This window comes from Stomoxys calcitrans, chromosome 2 (assembly GCF_963082655.1).
Source record: "Stomoxys calcitrans chromosome 2, idStoCalc2.1, whole genome shotgun sequence".
Classification (NCBI taxonomy): domain Eukaryota; kingdom Metazoa; phylum Arthropoda; class Insecta; order Diptera; family Muscidae; genus Stomoxys; species Stomoxys calcitrans.
In genome coordinates, this window is record NC_081553.1 from 235,315,377 (window position 1) to 235,328,638 (window position 13,262).

Genomic DNA, 13,262 nt, shown 5'->3' on the forward strand with positions numbered 1-13,262 from the left:
CCATCTCGATACTGTCCTTTCCGAAAATCTTAGATCGCACTTTATCATAATTTTGCTGGCGGATACTCATTGGTAAATAATGTCTCATCCATGGTTCATATTCATTCTCTGATTTGTCTGGTTCTAAAGTAATTGAGTTCTGAGCTTCTTTTGCTCTTATTCCTCGAAAGTGGGGGAACTCGGTGGTGGACGTGGCCCCCCGACATTCTCCACGCCCTTGTTCAGGTTTCCCTGTAGACAAGTTGGACATCTTGGAGTAACCGTACCTGGCCTGCCGCACTTATAACAAAATAAAGCTCTTGTTGTGGAATCACAATCGCGAAAGGAATGCCCAGTCTTCTGGCAATTCCAACACTTAAGAGGTGCCCTTGCCTGACGATTGTACTGTATAGCCGATATTTCTTCATAATCTGGATTCTCATAATCACTTTCGGAAGGACATCCTACAAAAACCTCATTGATTTGCCTTATGGGACGGGATGGTGGAGGAATGTTTCGCATGTCGCGTCTTGGAAAATTTTTCTCTGCCTCGTTACATTCTATTCTCAATTGCTCCACTGATGAAACTTGTATTGGGTATATAATTCTGCCAATGCTCTCTTTTATATTCTTTTTCATGATTTTAATCATATCATACTCTGATATCGGTTGGACTAATTTGGCCCTAATCTGACCCATATTCTGGAAAAACATATCTATAGTCTCGTGCATCTGTTGTTTCCTTTGAGCTAATTCGGTCAAAATTTCAAAATTCGATCTCGAAGATTGATATTGATTCAATAGACAATGCTTCAACTGTGGCCAATCTCTATACTTGTTAGTCTTCTGTGATAACCAATACCAGGACTCTGCTGGCCCAGAAACTATAAGTGGAAAATCTCGAATGATCTCAGACCAAGGTATACCATATTGTTCCTGAAAATACTCCAGGCGGTAAACGAATTCCTCAACGCCCAGACCTTGTGAACTGGCATCAAACTTCAAGCCTAACTTATCGATCCGGACTTTCGAATTATCCCAATTACGATTCACCAAAACCGATGTGCCTGGCCCTAAACCGTTGTTGTTTACTGTCGTCGAACTTGAACTGCCAGCCTGACCATTACAATTAGAACCTGATAAACCGGAATCGGATACTGAACGATCTCGCGTCTGATTGATGGTAAGTTCTTTCAATTGGTTGATAGTTTTCGATAATTCCTCAATTGCTTTTCTCATATCACCCATCTGGCCTTGAACTGTGTGAACATTATTCTCAAGGACTCTTTGCCGCCTCAGTACGTCTCCTGGAAACGTCGGAGTATTAATAGCGGAAGCTGTGCCTGCATCATCGTTTGCGGAGTTTATGGATCCTGACAAATCAGTAATTTGCCCATTCGGCTCACCGCCTTCTCCCGCCATATCGAGGTTGGTACGACCTTTTCTCACTCTCTTCCTCTCAACCGCAACTGTAGAGTTATTCAAATCAAAACCTTCTGGTCTACTTCTTTTAATAGATTTCGATCGGGTCTCTCTACTCATCACCCTTTACAGGAATGGAGATTTTTATGTACGCAGAATATCTTCGATGTTGGAGATATCAATAAATTTTAATAAGGTTTAACTTCAATTCATATGTAAAGAAAAAGGAGTTTTAACGTGAGTTTGTGGTGTGTACGGTTTTTATTGTATTCCAAATCCTTAACTCTCTTCAGAGCACCATGTGAATCTGTTTCAGTCAAATACTTTAAACTTACTATTTGCTTCTATTCGGGGCAATGATCATTCATTCTCAGATTACCTCACTCTAATACATCAGACCCCTAAACTATATCTAGAGCGGCTATTAGATGTACGTAATTCTGGTCCCCATACGATGTCAACGGAAACTACAATTCTCTACAATAAAAGTCTAGCTAGTGCTAATACCAAATTTCAATTTAAATTTGTATGCCACTGGCCTCCTTATTTTGAATTTATCATGTTCACCTTCTTCTCAAACTTCGTAGCATCGGATCTTCATACTACAGACTTCTGAATATCATCCAGAACGGTTATAAAGACTCCTAACTATTCCATTATCGAATTCAGATTCCATGTTTGTCTATTGCAAAATCTATTGGGCTATTTCCTGTGCTTCGATGACCTACACATCCTATTCAAGACAGCACAATAAATGCTGGATATCTTTCAGTTTGGGCGCCATATTGTTACGTGTCCCTCTATGCGGCCTAGAAATGACTTAGTGCCTCGACTAGCTCTCGCCGTTTTCTCCTGGGCGGTCCCAACCCGTCATTTCGGCCCAAGGTACGCAGCAATCAATAAGAAGTCCTAACATAAAACGAACAAAAATCACAACAAACAGATTCACTTGAGTGGGAGGCAGATGTTGGCCCCCAGTCGCCCACCCCACCATGGCCATGAGGATTCCCCTCCTATTATCATGGCCCCGAAAACCCGCTCACACCACACCACTTACCTCACGTTAAACCTCCTTTCGAAAAGACAATTACCACACCATCTTTGGTTTGCACAATAAACAATCAAAAATACATAATTTTATTAATAATAAAAGATTTGGTCTTTAAAAAAAAATCTAGCCTATTATATTTATGTAGTGTCAAAACAAATCTAATAAAACAAAAAAAAAGGAAAATTATCACAACACAACAATTATTTAATATTAACAAAAATTGTCATACAATTAAACGAACGGTCCGCAAGACCTGTGTATAACCGAAATGATTTCACAATCGAACAAAAAAAATTAGGATATGCAAAGACTGTCTTAATAAAGGCTAGTTTTCCTCATAATAAAATACTACCAAAAAAAATATTATACCTAGACAAAACCCCTACCTAAATGAGCTCAAGTAGCCAAGGAAAAGGTCTAGTTATGATTCGGTCTAAGAATTATTGAATTTACTTTGCAACTCCTATCACAGCTTAGGAACAAAAAAACTGTTAATGAGACCTACAAATTAACATATAAAAAGAAATAAAATATAATAAAAATAATATGAAATATAAAAAAAATATATGGAGGTCTTAAAAAAAAAAACAATAAAACTAAAATGTCAAATCAATATTTACAAAAAATAATAAAAAATATAGATAATCCAAATGTTGAAAACGGCAGCAAAAATCATTTATGTCGCTTGGAAATACATATGATATTTCCGGTTCAGATTTCTTGTTTAGGGGTCATTAATATGCCCATATCGTATATCGTAAAAATGCACAAAATCGTATATCGCCCTGACACCTCTTTGGTTGTTTTATCCTCTCGATATGGTTAAATAAACATCCGGCCTGGACGCCAGAGGGAGCCTAACCTCAACTGGGTGACACAAAAAGAGTCACCAATCCAAGACTGGAGGATTTGTCGTCTCTCCCTTACTTTTTAATTATTTCGGGTGTATTTGGCGGGTAAAATTCAATAAGAGACTACACGTCCTACCTTTTTATGATTCGTGTTGGGAAATTTGGTCCAATTTCCTGTTTGTGATGCAACTGGTGGAACAGGACGGCACGGTCGGCTATTAGAAGACCGCTTCCCAAGATACTTCATTAATTCATTATCAGTACGGGAAGAAAAATACCAGCCTCCTGACGTCCAGGAGGCGTTGTGTCCTATATAAAAGAACATAACTGGTAAAAGCCCTTAGGCACAATCTATGGCACAATCATAACTTACTTCGTGTATTGGACGACAAAAAAAAATATAAAAAACAGAAGCACGACCGTTTTTCCGCCACAATTAGAAGTTAAAATTTTATCAAAAATAACTAAAAACAAGAACAAGGTAATTTAACAATTTTCCCACTTGCTTATTCAAATAAATACACGGGCTTACTTCGCAATAACCACAAAAAAAACACAGAAAAATAATAAAATGTATATGCAATGACGCCAATAACTGAACCAAACTATTCGGGAAAATTCCCCGAATACCTCCTTTTATTACCTTGCTTTCACTCAAATTCCCCAACAAAACAGGCCTTTTACCTTCCAGTGGCCATCTTTAATTTCTCGTCTCTCATTTGTGCCACTCTACGCGTTTTTCCTTTTCGCAAAATCTCCGCTCAATTTCAAAACCGCAGATTTTGAATGAAAACTGCGTTATCTGGTAGTACGATGGCAACAACAATTTCGGCCAGTGTAATTCGGTGGGCAGTATTGGCAACGCGATCCGGCGATAGCTGTCAATCGACAAAACAGCTGTTCATTAGAAACCACATTCCCCACCGACAGCACGCAGCAAGAAACACCAGCAGAATTAAAAGGATAAAAGGAGTGCCCACAAAAAAAATTAATAAAAATAAAATCCTCGAGGCACCCTGAACCGTGATAGTGAATCGGCAAGATGCAGTTGTGAGTTTCCAGGTGGTTTCTTCTCCCACGGGGAGAAACTATCCTAGAAACCCACAACTTGCATCCCCATACTCACTCCACGTTTTCTTCAGGCAGTGGGATTAAATCGCGAATCATTCCGTGGGCACCCTGAGTCGCATTAATGGAATGGCCAGATGTTGTCTTGGATCTCCCGACCTTTTCCTGCTCCGTGCAGCTGAAAATGTGGAAATACAAAACTTACATCCCCAAATCCCTTTGGCGGCTCAGGCATACGAATGCATAACAAAGAACAAAAAAAACAACAACAGCCTGTGCATGGCAAACCATAGCATGATACAAGCCTGGTTGCCGTCCGCGTGTGCCCAGGAGATCTCTCCAGCTCCTCCAGCAAATCCAACAATAGGAGCTGGAGATAATTCGTGGTCCTGAGGCCGCCACGTAGGCGAAAAGGCCTCATACCAGGGGAGACCTACGCCAAATTTTTCTTTGCCCTATTGTGAGACGAAAAATATTGTCCCGCAACATTAGTTTGCTTTTTTAGCGCCTTTTTAAGCACCAACAAATCTGAAAAAGAGATGGATCGTCATTCTGATGCCTATTAAGGTATTGGACAATATGTATTTGAACATTAACATTCCACACAGGGCAACAACCTCGAGATTCATTCGTTTTACGGTTGAAACCGCAAAAAAGCCAACCCACCTACTTACCACCTATGGGTCAGGCGAATCCAAATACATAGAATAATAATGACTTTGAAATATTGGAGGAGACACTGCAATAGCTTTTGGCAACAACTATGCCAGAAAAAATGAAAACATTCAGCTCGTCTCCAAATGCGAGTTTAAGAACTGTTGAAATGAGGGCTTGGGACCTGCAAATTTGTGTGTTCCTGAATTCCTGCGTATCCGGAATGAATGGATCATGTGCATGGTCTTAAGGCAGCAATTATAATCCCACTTTTTTAATCAAAATTTGATTTAATTCATGTTTTGGTTCTTAGTCTTATCCATTCGTTGGAATTGAATCTTTCACCATATAGTGTTGTCAATTCCAGTGAATACTCGACAAACGGGTTTCATGGTTCGTTGACACGATACATTAAACAACGAACATTTATGCCGTTTCATTTAAAAAGTGGTTTCACACGAACAGCTGTTAATAGCCGGACAGCTCTGAAGGTATTGAGTGACAGATTTTTATTTGCATTCTCTTTGTTGGTATTCTTTTTTCGTATACACACACGCACACAAACTTCTTTGCATGTGTTGGCAAATCGTCGATCTGCTTGATAACAAGGTGACGAATTACACCATATGATATGTAGTTGTTTTACAAATGAGACCACTTTTAATTGTTTCGCCTTAAGCTGGTACCATGACATAATTACCAGGTAGTGTTTCGTAAACAACTGAGTACAATTTTTTCTCCCGAATTACAACTTCTGTCAACGAGTTTTAGTTGTGTGTGTGTATTATAGTTAAGAACGACACCTACACGAACAACGAAAAATGGCGCAAACTAATAACATACTCAAAATCAGAGTTGTACTATCACTATTAGTCAAAATCAGCGATTAGTTCAACTCTGATTTTTTATGTATTGCTAGTTCGTGCCATTGTTCGTTGTTTTTTCCACTTCGTGGAAAAAAAGCATTCAACTGTTTACAATACACTACGCGACGCTCCTCAACACGCTCATTCTCTTGAAGCTGGAGTAAGATACTATGCGCACACATTAAAAATGCAACTCTGCAAACAAATACCCAAAAGCAACGCGCTTGGTGGATAAACGAATTTTCATTCAAAGAGAGAAATATTAACCATTTTGTGTACCACTGGATGGAATATTTCCTTGCCTTCTATGTTAAATTCAGCAACATGTTTGTCTAAATACATATGCAATCTTATATAAACAGGTTCCTACCAATAAAAAATCTTTTTATAACTTAATTTCAATAAAAAGTAGATATTTCGAAATTAAACACTTTGTTCCTAATTATATGGCCACCACTATATATTTTTATTAACACCTATTTTAAAAGCAGAACAGAAAATTCAGTTTTGATAGGAAGTCGATCAGTATTTAAAAACACTAAACTTTCTTTATTACCATTGCTTTTTTCTTTAAGATTTGTTTATGCATTTTTAGCATTATATGGGGCTTGTATACCTAAAATTTGGCAAGCGGGTTAATTTTTTATGTGAAGCCTTTAAAAGCGCAGTAATTTGTTATAAAAGACTAACGATCAAAACAGGAATGCCCTACTTTTTAAAAAACGCTAAGAGAAAATAGAAAAGCAAAATATATTGGAGCTCGCTTTTGTTTTCATACCCAGGGTTTCTTTGGCAAAGAATCTTAGAAATCGGCATAAATTAGGGTTTTTACACACATTAAATTTAGAAATTTTGGGAGAAAAAGAGAGCATAGAGAAACTTTATTTCAAGTTAAAAATCTTAATTTTTTGACACATCAATTTGATAAACATACATAATAATTTAAGTGCTTATTATTAAATTTAGAAATTATTCAAATATACATTCACAATACATATATAAAGTACTTATCACATTTTTCATAGAAGCTACGTTGAATTAATCGCAATCAGGAAATAATATTTATTTTCCGAAAAGGTAGACAAAATCCAGATTCAACTTATACAAATTTGGGGACTATATCGCCCATCCCATTTTTCGAGACGATAAACAAAAAACTTAACCTTTCGTTCGGTTAGGTAGAACGTTAGTTAAAATCTTATTTCTCATTTAATTTTAATTAAAAAAAAAATTGTGGATGAATGTCGCGGAACAAAGTATTTGAAAAAAAACTTTTAAGATATTACATATTTATTTTTTGTATTAAAACTCATTGCTTTGCATAATGAAACTTGTATTTTGGGACGGACGATATATGTATACACATCTGTTAACACTTATTTTTGTATTTATCCTTATGCAGATAATTGTGTGGCAACTTTACTGAAATTTGTCGGACAACCCCCTTGCTTTGGTAGCAAATTCTGTGAGATGCTGCTGCAAAAGTCGCTTGTTAACTTTCTGCCTGCATACATAATGAGTAACTTTAGCAAAATTAATTTTAAATGTATGTTCATTCTATTCATTACCTGATCACTTGTGTAACAAACTTCGACTTTTCCGCTTCATCAACAAGAGGTGTTGGAAAATTCGGTGTGTGCATAATATTTTTAAGCCAAACTGACATTTCTGCTGGGTATTTTTTATTTATGAAAAGAAAAATATCCGCAAATTTTTCCACTTGTTGTCGTGGCGTAACATACGCAACACAAATAATTGCAGTTCGTAGTATGTCTTCGCCCGCTGTTAGCACTGCCTGTGTCATTTGAGGATAATTTCGCGATTGCATTACAAAATGTGTCAAAAACTGAACACTTGTTCGAATAGGACCATTTTCAGGCAATGTCATTGCTTTAAGTGAATAGAATATGAGACGGTCGTATGCAATGGATGGGTCATCCAATGACTGAGGTATTTTCTTGATTATTTGCATTAAACAGGCATAGAACATTTCTATCGTTTCAGCGATGTTGGAGAATCCGTTTTCGGGTGTTGACTGGAAATATTTTACAGATTTTATTGTTCAGTCTATATTCTAGTATGCCAAATAAATACCTCAAATAATTTGAAACTATGCAAAACAAATTCTATCGTTAACTGTTGCATTAAATGTTTGCACTCGTCATCTTTATAGAATAAAACAATGGCCTATAATAAAGAAGAAAATGTAGGTGGCATCCGTTGTAATTTATAAATTCCATACCGTTTTCGATATTTCCAATGCTGGTGCGCAACAACGCGTTTGGAAAATTGCAACTATGAAGTAACATAGATCTTGTAGCATAGGCTTAAAACTACTTTTTAGATTTACTATGGCATGCCTTAGAGCACCACAAGCGGTCTGTTAAAAATAATGTAAATATATTTAGGGTTGTGTATATTGTAAGTCGGGCTTTTTGTTTTGTACATTACCTCTAGCACTTCCAGTTCCTCTATCCACAACTCAGCAATCTGTCTAAAAATGGGCATTGTTTTTTGCATTACAATCAACACCGGTTGTACGTTTTGGAGATCTTCGATTTGATCATCGTCGTCCAAATCGGTGTTAAGTGAAGAGAATAAAGTTGAAACCATATTTAAACGGAATATTGTACGTATACGTGTTTGTGGCGTTTTCTGAAAATCAAATGTCAATGTTCCTAAAAGTGATTAAAATCAATTTATTTTACTTACAACTCCACTTTGGCAAATGTTTGACAATTCTTCAAAGCAAGGACTGACTATAATATCTAAATAGTTTGGTATTTTCTCGGGTGTTAGCAAACTCATTAGTTTCCCGATACTAAACATTAAACGTACGCTATCAGAGTTTTTCATTTGTCCTGAAGATAGTGTGGTGTTACAAGCGCTTAGAAGCGGTTCAGCAAATGGCTTCAATTGCAGTTGACAATCACGACACAGTTCTTTTAAACCCAGTGTGGCTTGCGCGGACATGGAAGAGTTTAAGCCCCGCACCAAAAGTTCTATTCCGGAAGGAATATACGATGGATTTCCACGTAGCCATTGGCAATAAGAACCAACAGCCTCTAATGCAGTACCAAGGAGCTTGTCGTTCATCTTTTCATAGGGGATTTCGTTTAGGACTCGCATAAATTTGGGAATTTGTTTTGTTTCCTCGCCATCGAAATGCTCTGCTACCGATTGGAAGGAATAAATGCAAGCTTCCAATTTTGTCCATTGATTTGGGTTAGTGTTAAGCTGAGCAATAGTTTCATCTAGCACGGCAGAAAGTATGTCCAGAATATGATCATGTAAGACATCGTAGCAATACATCTACAAAAATATTAAAATATTTTATATGTAATTGCCATGTCTCCTCTTGTTAACTTACAAAAGTATCTGAAATATCTTGACGGTAACATCGAAAGCTTTCTAGGTCATCAGAAGTCCATTTGTCTATCGAGTTCTCATCGGGCTGCTCAGACTTTCTAACTAAAATCCGAGTTAAATGAGCGTATAGTGGTTTTATATATTCCCAACATTTTAGTCTTTCCTCTTCATTTGTCATGGCAAATACTTCATCTTGAAGTAGATACCAGAATCCCAAGGCCATACTGCTACATGATTCCTCTACGGGATATATGCCAGGCTTGTCAGTACATTGCAATATTTCATGCACCAGGCGTGTGTATAAGGATGCAAGTTCAGCATCAGTACTGGTAATTCCCCTTAACAAAAGCTGAGAATGTCGTTCAACGGCCGATACAAATAGTGAATAAATACAGGAGACTATGTCCTCATTATTATTATTGGGTTTCCATTCCATCTTCGTTATATTACACAGTTGGTCCAGAAACATTTTAATTAAAATAAAAGCCGTCTTTGGATATAAATGACAATCAGGCTGAATAATGATGTTGATAAGGGTTTTCAGGCAAGTCTCTGCCAAATCATTCTCATCAGCAGACATGCAGCCGTCGCCATCTGGGTCTTGAGTACATGGCCAGTAACATTTGTTGACAATTTGTAGTAGAATGTCTGAAATGGAGACGCAACTCTCAATTGCAAACCCTATATTCCTGAAATAATATGTTATTAACACAAGACATAAATATTCAAAGTTCACAATAGGTATATTTACTTCACCCATGTGCCAATGCACTTTACAGCTCTGGTCATGTTATTAAAGGTTTCTGCGTCCCATTCTCGTTCAAGTTGCATTTGTAGGTATCTTTCTGTTGTTTCTACCACCAGTGGGGTTCTTTTGGCCACTTCAGCTCGAAGTGTTGTCCTTTTGACTGAAGTGTAAATTGCTTGCATCTAAAAGGAAAATTGCTTTGTATTTATTATTTTTGTTCGTATAAACCCGAATAGTGTGTTTACCTCTTCGGGAATTGCTTGCAACACCTCCAACATTATCCACAATTGTGTCTCGTTTGAGACATTTGGAATTTGCTGATTTTGGAACGTATTGATGACATCCTCAATAGCACTTGGCCATTCGCTGAGCATATGAACAATGTATGCGCTTAACTGAAACCACGGAGACAATGAAATTAATTAATTTTTCCGTAAAATTTATTTTCAATAATTACCGCTATACATAAACGATTCAAGACCAACTTAGGGCCTCCCGCAAACTGTATTATAGCTTCCAATATCTTCTGCTTCAGCTCATCCCGGTTCTCCGCAGGCACTTCATTCCAAAACTTCATCAGTTTAGAGTGTAATGTTATCGCCCCAAAGAATTGTACTTCCTGGCTCTAAATAGGAAAAGGCTATCAAAGTAGAATACAAATATTTCATTGGAAATCAAAAATACCTTTCCCAGCTGCATAAGCTGCCAAGAAAATTGCCATGCCATTTTGCTGGACTGGCAACTTGTCAACCCTAAATTTAAACGAGGGCGAAAAAATATTCCATATTATTTGAGTTAAATAGAAATAAAATTTACAATCAACATGTGTGTATATATGTAGACATTGAAGAATATAACAAAATAATTACATTCATGCAGATGCGCCTGTTCTTGAGTCGTTGAGCGATAAAATACATTTATACCGTCTTCCAGACGGGCTATGTCTATCGGCTCCATTTAACTGCAGTTTTAGTATTTTGGTTCCAAATCTTTAATTCAATAATTCAAGTTAATACGGCAAACTAAGCTCAAATATATGCGTCTATATTCATTTATTCAATTATTTTCAGGACAGTCCGCTGATGACAATGATGTGACAATTTTGACAGCTGTCAGTAGGCCAACAGGCGTCCCTGTGCAGAGACCTTAATCAAGCGCGTGTCGTCAAAGAGGGTGATTCACAGTTAACAAAAACATGTTGGACCCAAGATATATTCATTTACAGGTAGTGGCAGTTGCCCAACAACAAAATAGTAAGGGCACTATCTGTCAAAATTAGTGATTAGTGCAACTCTGATTTGAGTATGTTACTATTGGGTTGCCCAAAAAGTAATTGCGGATTTTTTAAAAGAAAGTAATTGCATTTTTAATAAAACTTAGAATGAACTTTAATCAAATATACTTTTTTTTACACTTTTTTCCAAAGCAAGCTAAAAGTAACAGCTGATAACTGACAGAAGAAAGAATGCAATTACAGAGTCACAAGCTGTGAAAAAATTTGTCAACGCCGACTATATGAAAAATCCGCAATTACTTTTTGGGCAACCCAATAGTTTGCTCCATTTTTCGTTATTTGTATGAGTTATGGTTCTTCACTATAATTCACACACAACCAAATCCCTTTGACAGATTGTGTACTTCGTGAGAAAAAATCGTACTCAGCTGTTTACGGTACGCTTCCTGGTACTTATGTCATGGTTGGACCCAAGATATATTCATTTACAGTTATTGGCAGTTGCCCAACAACAAAATATAGAGTGCACTATATGTCAAAATCTGTGATTAGTGCAACTCTGATTTTGAGTATGTTACTAGTTCGCGCCACGTTTCGTTATTTGTGTGAGTTATGGTTCTTCACTATAATTCACACACAACCAAATCCCGTTGACCGATAGTGTACTTCGTAAGAAAAAATCGTACTCAGCTGGTAATTATGTCATGGTTGGACCCATAATTACCAGGTAGTGTACCGTAAACAGTTGAGCAAAATTTTTCTTACGAAGTGCACTATCTGTCAATGAGTTTTGGTTGTGTGTGTAATATAGTTAAGAACTATAACACACACAAACAACAAAAAATGGGGCGCGAACTAGTTACATACTCAAAATCAGAAAAGCATTAATCACTGATTTTGACAGATAGTGAACACCATATTTTGTTGTTGGGCAACTGCCACTACCAGTAAATTAATATATCTTGGGTTGAACCGGCTTGTAGTGCATTTTTCTACAGGTGGGGTTACATGTCTCGAAAAGCTCTTATGCGTGATTAAGCGTGCATGTCAGAAGAAATTAAAATAGGTTGGTTTGTATTTATTGTGTGAGTTACACAAAAAATGTATGCACCTGGCAGAATAATTTAAACAACTCTCAACTTTAAACCCGTTTCAGGTCGCAAAAGATATGATTCGTATATGCTTGCTGTTCAAAACTGCTTTGCAGTCCGTAAATTAGAGAACTTTTTTTTATTATAATCATACTAAACCACATAATTGCCAATTTCTATTGAAATTAGGTTTGGAAATGACATAAATAAGATGATCTTTAGCAATTCGTGCGTAGCAAGAAACGCTTGGTATCATGGCGAAACAATTGAAGGTGGTTTGACGGTCGACGTTTAGCCAACACACACAAAGAAATTTGTGTACGTGTGTGTATCCATGTGCGTTTATGAACAGAGAATATTTGAGAAGGAAGATGACAACAAAGAGAATGCAAACAAAAACCTGACATCTTAATTTATTTTCTTCAAATATGTTTTAAAGTTGTATTTGCATTATTACTACACTGTGTGGAATATCGGATCAAATAAAACATCGTTTAAGATCTTACAAAAAAAAATACATTTTTGTTAACAAGCATTTGTAGACTGGTACTACGTTTTTTTTTTTTTGAAAAATTTGCAGCAGTTGAAACATGGTTTTATGTTGTTTTAGTTGCATGTCCGAAAGCACAACACGTTCTTTCACAATCGTTATTACTTCGTACAGATTTATTGGAATAGCTTGTAATGACAGAAACACTTATTTTTTTATTTCAGAAGTATATTTACTTATGTATAATATATACAAATACTTTCTTATTTATGCATCCACGAATAGTTATTTTTTTCCACCCTGAGTACGTACATGTAAGCAAGACCACACTAACACTAACAAACACATAGTTGCAATTAGAAGTTTAGCGATCGCATTTATTTTACGTAAGAAAGCGACATTCTGTGCAGCGACTGTGGTTGTGGTCTTTTTGGGCGTC

General features: G+C 36.7%; 2 protein-coding genes across 6 annotated transcripts in view; both read right to left on the reverse strand.

Annotated features, from left to right (window-relative positions):
* The window catches only part of LOC106089568 (zinc finger protein 62 homolog), a 44,718-nt gene extending 39,356 nt beyond the window's left edge, over positions 1-5,362 (reverse strand). For 4 of the 5 annotated variants that reach the window (XR_001221653.2, XM_013255444.2, XM_013255440.2 and 1 more), the window contains exons 1-2: positions 5,046-5,362; positions 4,859-4,899 (exon numbers count right to left, since the gene is read on the reverse strand). The gene's annotated coding sequence lies outside the window, so the exon portion shown is untranslated. The remainder of the gene's footprint in view (positions 1-4,858; positions 4,900-5,045) is intronic. The other variant, XM_013255441.2, reaches the window with a different exon arrangement.
* Positions 5,363-6,924: 1,562 nt separating this feature from the next.
* On the reverse strand, positions 6,925-11,114 carry LOC106089578 (importin-13). The gene is made up of 12 exons (XM_013255457.2): positions 10,878-11,114; positions 10,693-10,760; positions 10,466-10,633; positions 10,254-10,403; positions 10,012-10,190; positions 9,262-9,949; positions 8,604-9,203; positions 8,343-8,546; positions 8,134-8,271; positions 7,986-8,078; positions 7,460-7,926; positions 6,925-7,395 (listed from the first exon to the last, which is right to left on the reverse strand). Exons 1-12 carry the CDS (start codon positions 10,963-10,965, stop codon positions 7,311-7,313), a joined length of 2,928 nt encoding a protein of 975 aa, XP_013110911.1. The 5' UTR covers positions 10,966-11,114; the 3' UTR covers positions 6,925-7,310.
* Between the last annotated feature and the right edge of the window lie 2,148 nt (positions 11,115-13,262).